The sequence below is a fragment of the Xenopus laevis genome, chromosome 5L, assembly GCF_017654675.1.
Source record: "Xenopus laevis strain J_2021 chromosome 5L, Xenopus_laevis_v10.1, whole genome shotgun sequence".
In the NCBI taxonomy this organism is placed as follows: domain Eukaryota; kingdom Metazoa; phylum Chordata; class Amphibia; order Anura; family Pipidae; genus Xenopus; species Xenopus laevis.
In genome coordinates this window covers 163,403,296-163,422,922 of record NC_054379.1, presented here as the reverse complement: position 1 = coordinate 163,422,922, position 19,627 = coordinate 163,403,296, and the positions used below count along the sequence as shown (strand labels likewise).

At 42.9% G+C, this 19,627-nt stretch overlaps 1 protein-coding gene across 2 annotated transcripts in view; it reads right to left on the bottom strand.

Annotated features, from left to right (window-relative positions):
• Positions 1-19,627, bottom strand: part of kif13b.L (kinesin family member 13B L homeolog) — a 155,497-nt gene that overhangs the window by 91,224 nt on the left and 44,646 nt on the right. For both annotated transcript variants that reach the window (XM_041562042.1, NM_001145074.1), the window contains 2 exon segments: positions 4,648-4,660; positions 1,015-1,075 (listed from right to left, as the gene is read on the bottom strand). In XM_041562042.1, the coding sequence (XP_041417976.1) occupies positions 1,015-1,075; positions 4,648-4,660 (74 nt within the window).

The window sequence follows — 19,627 nt, the reverse complement described above, 5'->3', positions numbered from 1 at the left end:
TTAAAAAGCAAATGTAAAAATTAAAATGAATGCCATTTAGCAAAAATCTGTTCCCTGAAAACATGCCATGGTCTGAGACCCAATTACCAGGCTGAGCGTGGCTCTAATATGCCCTGGATCTATTCATGGAACAAGCCTCCCTTCAGTGAGCATCAAACAAAATGCACAGGAGGAACGTCATTGCCCCCCAAGGTTTTAATGAGCACGACACACTTCAGTGGCCAATAAATTAGTACCACGGCTATTTCTCCCAAGGACTGCCAGACTCATTTCACTTTATTCTGCACCAAAAGAGAGCAGGTAGAAAACATTCAAAAGGTGTGAAATTCCTCTGCAAAAGATTTTAAAACATTAAATAGCTTATACTTTTAACCCGGACATTGTTTCCCAGCTGCAATCGGTTATTGAGAAATGGTGCCTGACTTTGAAGATTTTTATTCATCCAAGTCATGGTATATCTAGTATAAATAATTCTAAAACAACTGGACCTGCTGAGTAATCATTCATGCAACTCTCACGAGTAACACCTGTTTCTAGGAGTCACATGACACATTGATAATCCTATCACCGTAATCCCACAGAATCACACCTCTGTGAGTTTCAGTTGTCCCCTCTCTGAAGAGTTACAATGTGCCATTGTGATTGGATTAGTGGAAGAGTTTATTTGCCGAGGATTTCCCACACCAGTCAGTTGAACTGAAGAAGCTGCTCGGATGAGTAGTGAAACGTCTTCAACGATTACTCAGCAAGTCAAGTTGTTTTAGAATTACTTATACTAGATCTGGCGTGCGTTCCCGTTCCTAACAATTTCCCCCATGGGTTCAACTAGTGATTACTTCTGCTGTCAGTTCTCGGACTCACTGAATGGTTTTTCAGCGGATATAAATGATGATTGCAGTTGGCCGTTCCCCTTTAATCATGGCAGACGCTTTGTGATTGGTTATTGATCAAAGAAAACGGATGTAAGCACAATGCTTGGCTCACGAGTTCTTAAACACAAGACGACTACATTACCTGCAAACTTCTCCTTAACGGACTCATCCATGGACCAGAAGCAGTGATCGTAGGCAAATACCTGCAGAGACAGAGCCAATCAGTGGCCTATTGAGTCATAAATGAGATGAATAGTGTAGCTATTGTATTTATATTTATGGGATCCTGTCTCTACGGCACTAGATGACTAACTAACCTGTAGTGCTACATATACTCCCAGCAACTACCCGACAGCTCATTATAATCATCAATATAACCAGCAAGCAATGGATTTTGTATAGGATACCCATTCACTCAGAAGGCAGTGTTGCTAGAATACTGTACCGATTAACCCAGCAGGCATGATAGTTAAAATATTATACCCATTTATCCATCAGGCAGTGTGTTTAAAAGACTGTACCTATTAACGTTACCAGGGTGGCGGTTTTCCAGCCAAATTGGGCTACTAATTTTTTTTTTTAAAAGGTTTTTATTTAACATTTTCACAACACAACAGCACAAACACAAAGTTGCAATGCTATGACCATACAAATAAAATGACATATTTAGCGGGCAATAGTAAGTTATACACAGCAGGAGTACATAGTAAGGCACATTCCAATAGTCAATGGGAGGAAACTTACTCAGAGGGGAATAAATGGCATTGGGAGAGTAGCTACATGAGGCAATTACCTATGTAGTCTTAGAGGGTAACCTCTGGATTGACATCCAGCCAGGGGTCCCAAACCTTTTCAAACTTCTGGGGGCACCGTCTGGCCAGATAGGTTAATTTAATAGCTGGCAGGATACTGTTTACTAATCTGACCCATTGTTGGACCTGTGGGGGAAGGGGACTCATCCACTTCATTGCCACATGTTTCTTGGCATAGAAGTACAGTGATTTTAGTAGGGTGCGGGTCTTAATCAGTGGGGCCGTGTCCTCTAGTACTCCCAGCAAGCATACCTCCGGGGCAAGAATGCCAGGTAATAGGACTTGCTCATTAATGTATTGCACTACTTCTGCCCAGTATTTATATACCACCGGACACGCCCACAGCAAGTGGAAGAAACCTGAATCTGGAGAATTGCATTTCGGACACAAAGCGGTAGGGTTCCTGCCCATTACTTTTAGCCTTAGCGGTGTGATATACGTCCTGTGAATGATTCTGTACTGTACCATCTTATCTTTGGTGGAGATTAGATAGTCATATAACCCCTCAGTTGCCTCTGCCCACATCTCATCGCTCAAGTGGGGCATGTCCACAGCCCATTTACTTCTCACTTTGTCAAAGGGTTTCCCCAGGCTAGGTATCAGGGACTTATATAGTACAGAAATTAGTTTGCTCGGGTCTGGATCCCACAGTCTATTTTCATAGGATGAGGTCGCTGTGTTTGGTGTTAGAGACCCAAATTGTGAATAAAACACATGGCGCAGCTGGAAATACCGGAATAGCTGTATATCGGGCTGACTTAGTCGCTCTCTTAATTGGCCCAGGGTGGGAAAGCTGCCCTCCACTAGTAAGTCCTTCAGATGGCGGACTCCCACTTTGGGCCAGTAACGAAAATCAGGTAAGCGGGCAAAACTTGTGAAATTAGAATTTCTCCAAAGTGGTGCATTTGGAGAAGGTTGGGGGTGTGACTGGGATACTATTTGCATGGCAAGCGCCCATATTTTCTGTGGAACTGATAAAACAGGTGGCAGTTCAGGGGTGTCCCTGGCTTTCCTATAAGGCGCATTTCTCAATGCTTCGAGGGATCCCGCCATAGTGGCATGCAGTGCCGTAAGTGGATTCTCAGGATGCGGTGTAAGCCAATTGTGTATATACATCAGCTGCGTAGCATAGTAGTAATATTTTAGGTGCGGGAGCGCTAATCCACCACAGTCCAATGGAGCCATTAGCGTTTGTCTGTTAACCCTGGGGGCTTTGTGGGCCCATATAAAGGGGAATAGTATATCATCAATACGCTTGAATAGTTGCGGGGGAAGCCAGGACGGGGAGTGTTGCATAACATACATAAATTTGGGCAGAGATATCATTTTAAACAAGTTTATCCTGCCCCAAACAGTGAGTGGAAGTTTCTCCCATTGACTTGCTCTGGTTTTAAAAGTTAGCAACACTGGTTCGACATTCTCACGTACATATTCCTCCGCTTTCCGTGTTATACTAATACCTAAGTACTTGAACCTTGTGACCCATTTAAGACCTTGTATAACACCTACTGGCCCAGGAGTCTCAAGAGAAAAAAGAATGGATTTCTCCTTGTTTATATGGAGCCCGCTGAACCTGCCCATCTGACCTGCTAAGTGGAGTGCATTATGAAGAGAACCATTGGAGTCTGCTAGGAATAAGAGAACATCATCAGCATATAAAGCTATTTTTTCCTCTACCCTTCCTGTTCTAAGCCCCACCACCCTAGGGGACTGTCGGATTAATATAGCTAGTGGTTCTATCGCTAGGGCAAACAACAGTGGGGACAGAGGGCATCCCTGTCTGGTCCCTCGGGAGAGGGGGAATTCCCTGGAAAGAGTTTTGTTGATCTGTATGCGAGCTGTAGGTGATCGGTACAGTAATTGAACCCATGATATAAAGTTAGGCCCTATGCCAAAGTTTTCCAACACTTTCCACAGATATGGCCATTCAACAGAGTCAAATGCTTTAGTGGCATCTAGTGAGGCAATCGCTCTGGTACCAGCATTGGCGTGGTCAATTTGAAGGTGGGAAAACATTCGTCTCAGGTTAATAGCTGTGCTCTTGTTGGGCATAAAGCCCGTTTGATCAGGATGTATTATTGAGGTAATTACTTTGTTCAGTCTTTGAGCCAAGATTTTTGCTAATATTTTTACATCTGTATTAAGTAAGGATATGGGCCGATAGGAGGGCTACTAATTTAAAGCCCAGGCAGGTTTTGAAAGTAAAAACTAGTCAAGGTACAGATTTGGGCTACTTTTTGGGCCTTTGGCTGGTTTGTACTTTGAAAACCAGCCAAAGTTTTTTCTTGCCCTAATGTGCCAAGCCTGTGCGTCCCAATGCATGTTGGGCAATATCGTTTTTGTTTAACAATTTGCCAACTTCTAAGTTTATTGTAAGACTACAATACCCAGAATGCAATAGGGAACTGACTGGTGTAGAAGTCGGGAGTTACCAGATTTTGGGCTCGGTTCCGTACCAAAAGCATTCTCGTATTTTGCGGTGACTTTTCTCAATTTTAGACAATATGGGGGGGGAACATGTGCTGGTCACCAAAATGTCTAGAGGTTGAACTGTTTTACCAATATTTATTGAAATTGTATATGTATTAGGCCTTATGGGGAGCCTATACCTCCAGGGCCCCCCTCTGTAGTGACCCCCTGGTGACGGGCAAATCTGTCCCATTTTGCTTTATGGAAAAATTTGCGAAACAGTGAAATTTTCACATATATTCATTTATTTATTTTTTAGACATTTTTTCACTGCACATATTGTGCTATGTTTGGGCTACTTTTGAAATGTCTCTTGGCTAGTTTTGGGCTGGATTTGTAGCTGACTTTGGCTGTTTTTGAAAATTAGACCTGGCAACCCTGGTACCTATATACCCAGCATGCAGTGTGGTTAAGAGACTGTACCTATATACCCAACATGAAGATTGTACCAATTGACCATGGAGTGCCCCATATGAGAAGAGAATGTATCTTACCTTTGGTTGGCTCCTGGCACAGTCAAGGGGAGAAAGAAAAAAAGAACAGTTAATTTAGGTGCATTCATGCGTCTTATCTCATGTAAACCAAAATCAGTGTGGCTAAGACCTCTAGGCGAGAACAACAGTTCTAAAATTCTTCAGCCCTTTAACTGTAAGCTCTGCAGAGCAGGCATCTCTCCCCTCCTGTCTCCCTTTACACTCAGAACTTACTGTATAATACATCTAATAAAGTATCTTGAAATGTATACAAGTAGCTTTGCCTTATTAACAATACATACATACATATATCCATACAACAGATGGGGGTGTATAAAACATATGCATTTAAAGAAAGCCTCGCCAATTTGCCTCAGAGGGGGAAGAATTCCTTCCTTACTAAAGATGGCAATCAGACCAGGCCATGAGCAGGGCCAAACTGGGCCAGCGGGATACCGGGACAAAAATGGTGGCCCAGACCCACTCCACACCACTGGCTTCTTTTTTTTTTATACTCCTGACCTCCACCTCCAGGGGTGCAGGGGCCCTGATGTGACAGCCCCAGTGGGTCCAGACCCCTCCCCCCCAGTCCAACGCTGTCCCTGGATCTAATGTATTGGCCAGTACAACTCGCAGCTCTCACTGTAATAAACCATTAATAAAGAACCTCAATTTTTCTAAAGGGAATGGGTGACCTTGTGTCAGCTGGAAAGACCTACTGGTAAATAAAGCATTAGAGAGATTATTATATGATCCCCTTATATATTTATACATAGTTATCATATCCCCCCTTAAGCGCCTCTTCTCCAGAGTGAACATCCCCAATTTGGCCAGTCTTTCCTCATAGCTAAGATTTTCCCTTTACCAGCTTAGTTGCCCTTCTCTGTACCCTCTCTAATACAATAATGTCCTGTTTGAGTGATGGAGACCAAAACTGTACGGCATATTCTAGATGGGGCCTTACCAGTGCTCTATACAGTGGGACCCCCTCCTCCCGTGACTCTCTGCCCCATTTAATACAAGTCAAGACCTTATTTGCCCTTGATGCTGCTGACTGGCATTGCTTGCTACAGACAAGTTTATTATCTACAAGGACTCCAAGCTCCATTATGGATTTGCCTAGTGCAGTCCCATTAAGGGTATAAGTGGCTTGCATATTCTTACATTCCAGGTGCATGACCTTACATTTATCAACATTAATTCTGCCACTTTGCTGTCCAGATTGACAATTTGCCTAGATCCCTCAACAAGCCCATCACAGACATCAGATTTACTGGCTTATAATTGCCAGACTGAGATGGTAATCCATTTTTAAATATAGGAACGACATCAGCTTTCCTCCAATCCAGATCAGGTGGGTATTGGAACGCTGACTCCTCAATTGTTTACACTGAAGAACTGATACAGCAAATTTGCCTTTTCTGCATTCTTCATAACCACATTATTTCCATTATTTATCCCCCAATACTGTAGTGCACTAAAAGCATTCCCCGGTGACCCAGTTTCTGACTTTCCCCTTCTCTCATTATGCATCTAAGCTTTACCTCCTGCAGTACTGTAGCAAAGAATCTGTCATATCCCTGCAATGTTTAATCCGGAATTAGGCTAAACACACACACCACAATGCTGAACGTTCGTGCTCTGACACATCACACAAAGCCACACTTTCTTTTTATAACACTTCTCACTTGCCTTTTGTGCACTTGCAGCAGCCCCTAATAACGACATGGTTACAGGACATTTACTGTGAATTCTGCCGAGTACCTGCCCCTCTCCCCTTAATTGTATCAGTGAGGACTTAAAGGCTCGGCATTAGGGAGTCATGTTCACTCTCAGTGCAGTCGGGTGCAGTTAGAAGTGGAAAGAACGTCATACTTCCTTGATACTAGTGAGCAGGGCCGCCATTAGAAATCACGGGGCCCCGTACAACAAAATTTTTGGGGCCCCCTGGGCCCCGCCCACACTGACGACCAAGCTCCGCCCCATATCCCGCCCACATCGCAGTTAAAAGACCACACAGACATCAGCGCTAAAAAAGTAACCCCCCCCACACAAGTTGTAAAAAGCTATTGATGGTCAGGGCCCCCTTATAAAAAAAATTGGGGCCCCAAAAAAAAAAAATTAAAATTTTTTTTTTTTTAAAAACATTGGTGGCAGGGGCCCCCTGTTAAAAAAAACTTGGGGCCCCAACAAAAAAAAATGTAAAAAAAACTAAAAAATAAACAAACATTGGTGGCAGGGGCCCCCTTCTAAGTTAAAAACAAATTGGGGCCCCAAAAAAAAAATTTGGAGAAAAAAAATTTTTTTTGAAAAAAAAAAAAATGGTGGCAGGGGCCCCCTTACAAGTTAAAAACAAATTGGGGCCCCAAAAAAATTTAAAAAAAAAATTATTTTTTTTTGAAAAAAAAAAAAAAACTGGTGGCACAAGTTTTTTACAAGTTAAAAAAATTTGGGGCCACCAAAAAGAAAATTAATTTTTTTTTTTAAAAAAAAACCCAAAAAAAAAACAATGGTGGCAAGGGGCCCCTTACGAGTTAAAAAAAAAATTGGGGCCCCAAAAACAAAAGTTTTAAAAAAAAGATTGGTGGCAGGGGCCTATAGAATATTAAAATAATACATTGGTGGCCAGGGGATTAAAAAAAAAAAAAACCACAAACTGGTGTTCAGTAGAATTGAACTCATGGCTTCAGTACTTCAACTTCGCCTCCTTTCGTGACTTCGGGTCTTTTCACCGCTTCAGGACTTCGGCTTCGGCTGTTTTCGTGACTTCGGGTCTTTGCGCTGCTTCAGGACTTCGGCTTCGGCTGTTTTCGTGACTTCGGGTCTTTTCGGCGCTTCGTGACTTCGGCTTTTTCCGTGACTTCGGGTCTTTTCGTCGCATCGGCTTCGGCTTTTCGGCACTTCCGCATTCGGCACTGAAGAGGCAAGACGTACGGCTCGGGCGCTCGTAAGGGGGGCCCGGATCTTCAAAAAAATGCAGCGCTGCCGGGCCCCCCTTCATGCCCGGGCCCGGTACGCTTGTCCCCCCTGTCCCCCCCTGATGACGGCCCTGCTAGTGAGGATCTCTCATGAGTTAGCCTCAATGAAAAGCAACTGGCCAACAATGAGTAGGTATAAAGGCAGCCAATCACTAGGAACCAGGATATTAGCATTCAAAGTAGGGATGCACCGAATCCACTATTTTGGATTTGGCCGAACCCCCAAATCGTTCGTGAGAGATTCGGCCGAATACCGAACCCTAATTTGCATATGCAAATTAGGGGTGGGAAGGGGAAAACAATTTTTACTTCCTTGTTTTGTGACAAAAAGTCACGCGATTTCCCTCCTCGCCCCTAATTTGTATATGCAAATTAGGATTCGGATTTGGTTCGGCTGGGCAGAAGGATTCGGCCGAATCCTGCTGAAAAAGGCCGAAACCTGGATTCGGTGCATCCCTTATTCAAAGCTGCTGAATGAATGAATGTAGGGATGAATGTATATTGGAAAGTTGCTTAGAATTATATCATTTCAAAATGCAAAAAAAAAAGTTGAGTTCCCTTTTAAAGGTGTTGCTGAAGATTTAGTTAACTTTTTTTGTATGATGTAGAGAGAGAGAGAGAGAGATTCTGAGACAATTTGCAATTGATTTTCATTTTTTATTATTTGTGGTTTTTGAGTTATTTAGCTTTTTATTCAGTAGCTCTCCAGTTTGCAATTTCAGCCATCTGGTTGCTAGGGTCCCAATTACCCTAGCGACCATGCATTGATTTGATTAAGGAACTGGAATAGGAGAGGCCTGAATATAAAGATGAGTAATAAAAAGTAACAATATATTTGTAGCCTTACAGAGCATTTGTTTTTTTGACCATTTTATAAAATACAAAGGGGCAGATTTATTGAGGGTCGAGTTGTGTTTGCCACAAAAAATAAGCGTTTTAGAGGTGATTTTTTCAGTCAAAAATCAATATTTTTGGGTTAAAAAAAAAACTTGAATTTTTTTACATTTTTTATTTATACCCCAAAGCTGGAAATAGCTCAAATCTGAAAATACAATGACTAAAACCTGTAGGTCATGTAGGAGTCAATGGCAGAGGTCCCTGAAGATCTGAAGATGTTAATAGCCTTCATGATGTTTTCCGTGGAAAACTCGAGTAATTGGAGTTTTCGGGTTGTTAACCCCATACACGCTGATTCTGGGTTTTTTTCCCCCATAAGAGTTTTTTCTTACATCAGAAACCATTTGAGTATGTGAGATCATTGGAGGTTTTAAAAAGCTCACGTAACTCTAAAATTTCAAACCTTTGATAAATAGTCCCTTAAAACCTAACGTAAAGGTGAACCCCCCCCTCTAAATCTCGTCACAAGTTGGAAATGAGAAATAACCTTCACGCGGCAAACTCATAAGAGATTAGGGAGGCGTGACTTCCCCATGCGCTGTGATCATTAACACGAGGGTAAAACGAATGCGACAGGGCAAGTTGGCAAGGATGAGATGCCGGGGCTACTAGAATAAACACGGTCACTTCTGGCCGCTATTGTTTATCTTGGGCCCATGTTAAGAGGCTTGGCAGTTTGGCTGCATAAAACTATTCAACAGAAGGGATTAGACTCCATTTCTGTTAAATAAACAAAACAAAAAAATCTTTTCTGAAAATCTGTATTAAAGCATGCATGAGGGAGCTGCCATATGGTTTCTTTAATACATACAGCACAGCTTAAAGGGATTCTGTCTTGATTTCTATCTTGTAGTTCTAAATTACACTGCAAATAAATTACTCTACAATATAAAATTTCATTCCTGAACCAGCAAGTGTATTTAGTTGTAATATTGGTGTGTAGGTGCATCTCAGGTCATTTTGCCTGGTCATGTGATTTCAGAAAGAGCCAGCACTTAAGGGCAGAGACACACCTCGAAGATTTGGGGAGATTTAGTCACCCGGCGACAAATCTGCACTTCTTCGGGCGACTAATCTCCCCGAAAAGCCTTCCCGCAGGCTAGAATCTAAATCGCCGGTGGGATGTCACTCGGAGCCCTTCGTTTTCCGAAGTCACCCGAAGCTTCCTCGTGAGGCAACATCAAAAAACGAAGTGCTCTGAGTGCCATCCCGCCAGCGGTTTAGATTCTACCTGGCAGGTTCGGAGAGAGTAGTCGCCCGAACATGAAGCGATTTGTCACTGGGCGACTAATCTCCCAAAATAGCAGCGTGTGTCTCTGCCCTTTGGATGGAACTGCTTTCTGGCAGGCTGTTGTTTCTCCTACTCAATGTAACTGAATGTGTCTCAGTGGGACCTGGATTTTACTATTGAGTGCTGTTCTTAGATCTACCAGGCAGCTGTTATCTTGTGTTAGGGAGCTGTTATCTGGTTACCTTCCCATTGTTCTTTTGTTTGGCTGCTGGGGGGGGGGAAAGGGAGGGGGGCTGATATCACTCCAACTTGCAGTACAGCAGTAAAGAGTGATTGAAGTTTATCAGAGTACAAGTCACATGACTGGGGGCAGCTGGGAAATTGACAATATGTCTAGCCCCATGTCAGATTTCAAAATTAAATATAAAAAAATCTGTTTGCTCTTTTGAGAAACGGATTTCAGTGCAGAATTCTGCTGGAGCAGCTCTATTAACTGACACATTTTGAAAACAAAACATTTTTTCCAATGACCGTATCCCTTTAAGGAGTACACAGAATATTCCTTCTCTATATATTTCTGTTTAAACATATGGACCAGAGGGGACGTAGATTATGAGGATATAGCTTGTTGGGTGCAAATAAATAAATAAATCTAAACCCAAAAATAAAAATCTGTGTAATAATAGAGGCTGGTATCCATTATGCAGATTTTCTATAGTTTCTAGTGACGATGCCGAGAGCTGAAGTTCCACAAAGGGTCGGACAGTCTTGGTATAAAATAAAAGTCATTGTGGAGAGCAGAGTGCAGGCTCTTTTGACAAGAGAGACCATAAAATGTGATGCTATTGCCGTGCTGTCAGGGTCTCACAGTCGTAGGGTAAATAAAGGATCAGAGATTCCTCCTACTCAGCTTTGTTTGCAGAGACACAATTGAGCCATCAGGTAAAAAGTACCCCCAGAAATGTGCCTTTATGACCTGAATGCGGGTCCCTCGTTGGTCAATCACAGACTAATGGCAGCCGAGGTCACTAAGGTGATGGTTTAATGGCCGCAGGGGCAACCTCTTCCCATCTGTTGGCTATAAACCTATCAAGGAACAGTAGTCTCTGGGCTACAATGAACCCAGGGAACAATACAACATGAATGCCTTCACAATATGTCCAGGGCACTCGTGTTTACTGGATCCACAAATTCCAGACGGAGTTGATTTTCTAGGACACCCCAATACATCACAGAAGGGGGCAAGAAACGGCCCCACAAAAGCCATCGACTCAGCGGGTCTGGCGCCAAAGAACCAAAAAAAAAAGCCATAAACCGGGAAGACAAAACTGAACCTTTTGTGTTGTTGACAAAATGCCCTTATGCCAACGAGGTAAAAATATAAATGTAGAGGCATTGGGATTCCCTGACGCAGAACATAATCACTTCCACTTCACAGTGACCTTCAATATCTAAAGTTTTTATTAGGATTCTGACATGGGCCCCACTGTGAAAGATTGAAAGATAACTCACATTTCTGCTCAGGAAAAAGGCAATTATACTTTAAAGGCTCCTCTGACAACAGCCCTGTACCATGGCACAACTTTGTATGACATCTGCAGCAGGCACGATCACTTGTGACATCAGTACTGCACTGTCTCTGCAAAGTAACAGGTTAAATCACTTGTGACATCAGCACTGCACTGTCTCTGCAAAGTAACAGGTTAAATCACTTGTGACATCAGTACTGCACTGTCTCTGCAAAGTAACAGGTTAAATCACTTGTGACATCAGTACTGCACTGTCTCTGCAAAGTAACAGGTTAAATCACTTGTGACATCAGTACTGCACTGTCTCTGCAAAGTAACAGGTTAAATCACTTGTGACATCAGTACTGCACTGTCTCTGCAAAGTAACAGGTTAAATCACTTGTGACATCAGTACTGCACTGTCTCTGCAAAGTAACAGGTTAAATCACTTGTGACATCAGTACTGCACTGTCTCTGCAAAGTAGCAGGTTAAATCGCTTGTGACATCGGTAGTGCACGGTCTCTGCAAGTAGCAGGTAAGATCGCTTGTGACATCAGTAGTGCACTGTCTCTGCAAAGTAGCAGGTTAAATCACTTGTGACATCAGTAGTGCACTGCCTCTGCAAGTAGCAGGTAAGATAGCTTGTGACATTAGTAGTGCATGGCCTCTGCAAGTAGCAAGTACGATCACTTGTGACATCAGTAGTACACTGTCTCTGCAAAGTACCAGGTTAAAACGCTTGTGACATCAGTAGTGCACTGTCTCTGCAAGTAGCAGGCATGAAGACATGTGACATCAGTAGTGCACTACAAGTAGCAGGTAAGATCGTTTGTGACATCAGTAGTACAAGGTCTCTGCTAAGTAGCAGGTAAGATCGCTTGTGACATCAATAGTGCACCATCTCTGCAAGTAGCAGGTAAGATCGCTTGTGACATCAGTAGTGCACTGTTTCTGCAAGTAGCAGGTAAGATCACTTGTGACATCAGTAGTACATGGTCTCTGCTAAGTAGCAGGTAAGATCACTTGTGACACCAATAGTGCACCATCTCTGCAAGTAGCAGGTAAGATCGCTTGTGACATCAGTAGTGCACTGTCTCTGCAATGTAGCAGGTTAAATCACTTGTGACATCAGTAGTGCACTGCCTCTGCAAGTAGCAGGTAAGATAGCTTGTGACATTAGTAGTGCATGGCCTCTGCAAGTAGCAAGTACGATCACTTGTGACATCAGTAGTACACTGTCTCTGCAAAGTACCAGGTTAAAACGCTTGTGACATCAGTAGTGCACTGTCTCTGCAAGTAGCAGGTAAGATAGCTTGTGACATTAGTAGTGCATGGCCTCTGCAAGTAGCAAGTACGATCACTTGTGACATCAGTAGTACACTGTCTCTGCAAAGTACCAGGTTAAAACGCTTGTGACATCAGTAGTGCACTGTCTCTGCAAGTAGCAGGCATGAAGACATGTGACATCAGTAGTGCACTACAAGTAGCAGGTAAGATCGTTTGTGACATCAGTAGTACAAGGTCTCTGCTAAGTAGCAGGTAAGATCGCTTGTGACATCAATAGTGCACCATCTCTGCAAGTAGCAGGTAAGATCGCTTGTGACATCAGTAGTGCACTGTTTCTGCAAGTAGCAGGTAAGATCACTTGTGACATCAGTAGTACATGGTCTCTGCTAAGTAGCAGGTAAGATCACTTGTGACACCAATAGTGCACCATCTCTGCAAGTAGCAGGTAAGATCGCTTGTGACATCAGTAGTGCACTGTCTCTGCAAAGTAGCAGGTTAAATCACTTGTGACATCAGTAGTGCACTGCCTCTGCAAGTAGCAGGTAAGATAGCTTGTGACATTAGTAGTGCATGGCCTCTGCAAGTAGCAAGTACGACCACTTGTGACATCAGTAGTACACTGTCTCTGCAAAGTACCAGGTTAAAACGCTTGTGACATCAGTAGTGCACTGTCTCTGCAAGTAGCAGGCATGAAGACATGTGACATCAGTAGTGCACTACAAGTAGCAGGTAAGATCGTTTGTGACATCAGTAGTACAAGGTCTCTGCTAAGTAGCAGGTAAGATCGCTTATGACATCAATAGTGCACCATCTCTGCAAAAGTAGCAGGTAAGATCGCTTGTGACATCAATAGTGCACCATCTCTGCAAGTAGCAGGTAAGATCGCTTGTGACATCAGTAGTGCACTGTTTCTGCAAGTAGCAGGTAAGGTCACTTGTGACATCAGTAGTACATGGTCTCTGCTAAGTAGCAGGTAAGATCACTTGTGACATCAATAGTGCACTGTCTCTGCAAGTAGCAGCCATGTGACATCAGTAGTGACCTGTTTCTGCAATGTAGCAGGTTAAAACCCTTGTGACATCAGTAGTGCACCGTCTCTGCATGTAGCAGGCATGATCTCTTGCAAGTTGTATACATAAGCAGCAAGTACAATCACTTGTGACATCATACATTATACTTGCAGAGGCAAGTAGCTTATCAGAGCATCTTCTGTGTCCTCATATAACCTCAGTCTCTGTCCCCAGCAACCCCCACACTAATCCAGGCCCTGGCCATGCTAATCTGTGTATTGGAAGTTTCCCTCCCTATGAATGAATGAGACTGTGTGGCCGTGGTTCAGCCACGTTATCCGACCTCTCTCCCTGCCGTGAGCAATAACAATGAACTGGCTAAATCCCATTCACACCAGCACCACATGCAATTGAAGCTTATGGCTGGGAATTTCACTTGGAGATCACAGAAACTCAATAATGTCTTATTCACAGGGAACTCTGATCTCTTTAAAATCATTATATCATTTATTCCCTCTACTTAACCCTGTGTGCGCCACACTTTTTCATACTTGCAACACACAATCCTAAGTAAAAAAAAAAATAAACACATTAAGGGTAAGGCCAGACGAGGAGATTTGGGGAGATTGTGTCGCCTGGCGACTTATCGCCACGTCTTTTGCGCGACTATCTCCGCGAACTGCCTCAGCGTCTTTTCCCCATAGGCTACAGAGCAAAATCGCCTACGCTAATGCACACGCGGCGATGCATTTTCAATAGTCGCCCAAAGGCAAAAGATAATCGCGCAAAAGACGTGGCGATAAGTCGCCAGGCGACAAAATCTCCCCGAATCTCCTCGTCTGGCCTTACCCTAAACCTGAAAATTCAGAATGCACAGAGCTGGCACACTGGTTCTGCTTCTATTCTGCATCTCAGTCCAGGCTTGCGAGTCTGCGATATACATTATATATATACATATATATATATACATATATATATATATATATATATATATATATATATATATATATATATATATATTTATATATATATTTCATTTCTTATTCTAAGAAGACCTAGGAGTGCGGCTTTTTGTATTGATATATATATATATACACACACATATATACACACATATATATATATACACACATATATATACATATATATATATATATATATATATATATATATATATATATATATATATATATATATATATATATATATATATATATATATATATATATATATATATATACACACACATATATACACACACATATATATATATACACATATATATACACACACACACACATATATACACACACATATATATATATATATATATATATATATATACACACACACATATATATATACACACACACAATTTTTTTTTTTTTTTTTAATTATTTGCCTTCTTCTAACTTTACAGCTTTCAAATGGGGGTCAGTAAAAAGGAATGCCCTGTCAGGCTACAAATATATTGTTATTGCTGCTTTTTATTCCTCATCTTTCTATTCAGGCCTCTCCTATTCATATTCCAGTCTCTTATACAAATAGGGTTGCCACTTTTCCAGTTTGGGGAAACCGGGCAGGCAGTTTTCACCCGGACAGCCCTTCCAAAAACGGGGCTGTCCAGGTGAAATTCGACAGGTGGCAACCCTGTATACAAATCAATGCATGGTTGCTAGGGTAATTAGGACCCTAGCAACCAGATGCCTGAAATTTCAAACTAGAGAGCTGCTGAATAAAAAGCCAAATAACTCTAAAACCACAACAGAAGAACTACTTCTAAGGGTCAGGGCACACGCTCAGGCGACAAATCTCCTCTTCTTCGGGGCGACTAATCTCCCCCAACTGCCATCCCACCAACTAGAATGTAAATCGCCGGTGGATGGCACTCGGAGCGATTTGTTTTCCGAAGTCGCCCAAAGTTTCCACGTGAGGCAACTTCAGAAAACGAAGCGATCCGAGTGCCATCCCGCCAGCAATTTACATTCTAGCCGGAGGGAGGGAAGTCAGGGGAGGCAGTTCGGGGAGATTAGTCGCCCGGTGACAAATCTCCTCTACTTTGGGTCGACTAATCTTACAGAACTGCCTCCCGCCAGCTAGAATGTAAATCCCCGGCGGGGTGGCACTCAGAGCAATTCGTTTTCCAAAGTTGCCCGAAGATTTGTCACCGGGCGACTAATCTTCCCGAATCTGAGCTTGTGGCCTGACCCTAAAAAGTGCATCCCTTTAACAGACAATTCAGAGATTGTAACAAAAGGCGCAGGTAAAGGGAGTGAGTCATGCTAGGCTGCAAGGCATATAATCATTCTATCAAGTGTAAAGTTTCCGGCCTTAGCACCACTGAGTAAACACACTGAAGTCATTAAAGTAACAATGAGTGCTGTTCTTAGGACTAGTTATGTAAATGGTTATGGGATGATCATGATTTTCTGTTTGCTTAAGCCAATAGGCAGGTGCACAGTGAACCTTATACAGGGGAGGGACAAGGTACAGGGAAGTCTCCTTTATTTCAAATGCTTCAGTAACACCATTAATCCTGCTGGAAATACAGGCAAATCCACACTTCCCCCTTGCAAATACCACGGGAACACTATATAGGTATGTTGTAAGTGCACAATAGAGCTGCTGAGCACACACTCACACAATCTCTCACACTCACACACACACACGAGGCTTCGATCTCTCTGTTTAGGCCATGGCCAATATTAGGGATGCTCAATCCAGGATTTGGTCTTTTTCAGCAGGATTTGGATTCGTCCGAATCCTTGTGCCTGGCCAAACATACAAAATTAGGAGTGGAAGGCAAATCACGCAACTTTTTGTCATAAAACAAGAAAGTTAATATTTTTTTTTTCCACTTTTTCCCTTCCTGTCTCTAATATGCATTTGCAAATTAGGATTCGGTTCGGTTCTTTCATGAAGGATTCGGGGATTCGGAAAAAAATCCCTAAGGGTAGGGACACACTGGGCGATTTGGGGAGATTTAGTCGCCTGGCGACTAATCGCCGCGACTTTCCACGACCAATCTTCCCCGAATGCCTCCCCTCACTCTGCGCCTGGATAAAATGAAAAATCGCCTGCGCTAATCACACGCGGCGATTTGTTTTCCGAAGTCGCCTGAAGTTTCCTCGTGAGGCAACTTCGGGCGATTTCGGAAAACGAATCGCCGTGTGTGATTAGCGCCGGCGACTTTTCATTTTATCCAGGCGCAGAGTGAGGAGAGGCATTCGGGGAGAAAAGTCGCTGCGATTAGTCGCCAGGCGACTAAATCTCCCCAAATCGCCCAGTGTGTCCCTACCCTAATAGTGGATTCGGTGCATTCCTAACCAATATGCAATCCAAAACCATTGCCTGGCAGACTTTTACCAGGGGCAGGTTCAAACCACCCAGGGTTGCCAGGTTGGCGGGTTTCCAGCCTAATTGGGCTACTATTTTAAAACCCAGGCGAGTTTTGAAAGTACAAACTAGCCAAAGTACGGATTTGGGCTACTTTTTGGGTTTGTAGTCGGCAAATTGTTGAACAAAAGCTACATTGCCCAACATGCATTGAGAGACGCAGGCTTGGCACAAATTTAGCAAGAAAAAAAAAACTTTGGCTGGTTTCCAAAGTACAAACCAGCCAAAGGTTTTTTTTTTCTTGCTAAATTTGTGCCAAGCCTGCGTCTCTCAGTGCATGTTGGGTAATGACATTTTTGTTTAACAATTTGCCGACTACTAAGTTTAATGTAAGACTACAATACCCAGCATGCAATGGGACCGACTTGTGTTGACAGCGCCGGATTCGCTGGGCGGGCGCCCCTAGGCCGTGTGCTCCGCACGGTCCTAGCGCCCGCCCGCACTACCACACGCTGACGCTTGCGAGCGCTGGTGCATTGGGAAGCACAGGTTCCCCACAGAGCGGCTGGGCGGCATGCCGCCCCCAAAAATGTGCCACCCTAGGCCCGGGCCTATGTGGCCTTGCCACAAATCCGGGCCTGTGTGTAGAAGTTGTGAGTTACCACATATTGGGCTCTGTACCCCAGTCTCCCATCACTCTTAAAGGGGTTGTTCACCTTCAAATTAGCTTTTAGTGTGTTAGAATATCTCTCTCTACATCATACTAACATTTCATGAACAATCCCTTTAAATGGGAACTCAACTTATATCATTTTGCACATTGAAACAATATAATTCTAAGTAACTTCCCAACATACATTCATCCCTCATTCTATCTGGTTTTTTAGACGTGTAAATGTAATTGTTACTGAAAGGCCCTTTGCCCACTTTTGTATTTGTCCGATGAAACAATGTAGCAGAAGCCAGCGGATATGCAGGTCGCGATTTCCCCGACCCACACCTGACCCTAACGCACCCTCCCTTAGTCCGCGCCCACCCACATCCGCACTTCCGGGTTTATAGACCCGCGCGGACCAGCCCGCCGATGATGTCACAAAAGGGGTGGGGCGAGCTGGCGCAGCGTCTATGAAAGACGAATCCGGAAGTCGGAAGCAGACATTTGACAGTGGCGGGCGGGGAGAGCAGGAGAAGAGCTCAATCCGCACCCGCCAGCCGTGAAGAAGCGTGTGAGGTCGAACCCGCAGGACCGGCGCGCACATCACTACTGGAAGGGAATGGCCTTCTGCTACTTTGTTTCAGAGTCAGACTGAAGAAAAGAAAGGGATAAACGAATTCAGTTTAAATTGCAGTTAAAATTCACCCTTGAGTTAACTTTAAGTATGTTATAGAATGATTACCTCTAAGCAACTTTTCAATTGGTCTATTCTATTTTTTTTATATTTAGTTTTAAGTATTTGCCATTTTCTTCTGACTCTTTCCAGCTTTCAAATGGGGGTCACTGACCCCATCTAAAAAAACAAATACTCTGTAAGGCTATAAATGTATTGTTATTGCTACTTTTTATTCCTCCTCTTTCTATTCAGGCCTCTCCTATTCATATTCCAGTCTCTTATTCAGTGCATGGTTGCTAGGGTAGTTTAGACCCTAGCAACCAGATTACTGAAATTGCAAACTGGAGAGCTGCTGAATGAAAAGCGAAATAAAGTCAGAAATAATACAACATCAATACCAATTGTCAATTGTCTCAGAATATCACTCTCTACATCATACTAAAATTGAATGTAAAGGCGAACAAGCCCTTTAATGTACGTTAAAAAGTTCCTTAGAATCACATTTTCTCATTAGGAAAATATTTGGGTGGAGTTCCCCTTTTAAGGTTTAAGTGGAACCACTCCTTTAAGTTGTTTGGAAGCAGGTCTTGGAACGGCACTTGAGTGTCAGTGACATAGATACTAAGGTGCTGCCAGACAAAGGGTTAATGCGTGCAGGACTATCCCTTTAACAAGGGAGGGGAAGGAGGTTACTGAGCACACATTACATCAGCAGAACAAAGTCCTATCATCTGTATCTGCCAAAACAGAGAGGAAGCCAAGTGGAAACAGAACCCGGCTGCCACAACAGCCAAGGGATCAGGATCCAGCGGAGTCATGCTTGTAGAATAAATGCAGCTGTCAACTACAATTCCCAGAATCCTTAGCTAGGAGATGCAGTTCACAGCACCAATATGAGCAGGAGAATGAATTCCCAATCCCTGCTATACAGCTATCTTTATTTCAACAAGGAGCAATCTATCAACTGAGGTCCTATAAATAAATTGCAATTGGTCGCCATGTAGGCGGGGCATGTCCACGTGTATTTCTGCAGCTTGGTAATTGGCAGATATAAGATACAGTCGTTAGGAGCAGGCTACCCATTAAAGGGATTGTTCACCTTTGAGTTAACTTGTACTATGATGTAGACAGTGATATTCTGAGACAGTTTGCAATTGGTTTTCATTTTTTATTATTTGTGGTTTTTTGAGTTATTTAGATTTTTATTCAGCAGCTCTCCAGTTTGCAATTTGGTCGCTAGGGTCCAAATTACCCCAGCAACCATGCACAGCTTTGTATAAGAGACTGGAATATGAATAGGAGACGGCCAGATGGAAAGATTAGTAATAAAACTTTGTAGCCTTTAAGGACCAGTAACTTCAAAAAAAAAAAAAAATTGTTTGTATATAACGAAAAAAAAAAAAAAAAACAAGACATTTTTAA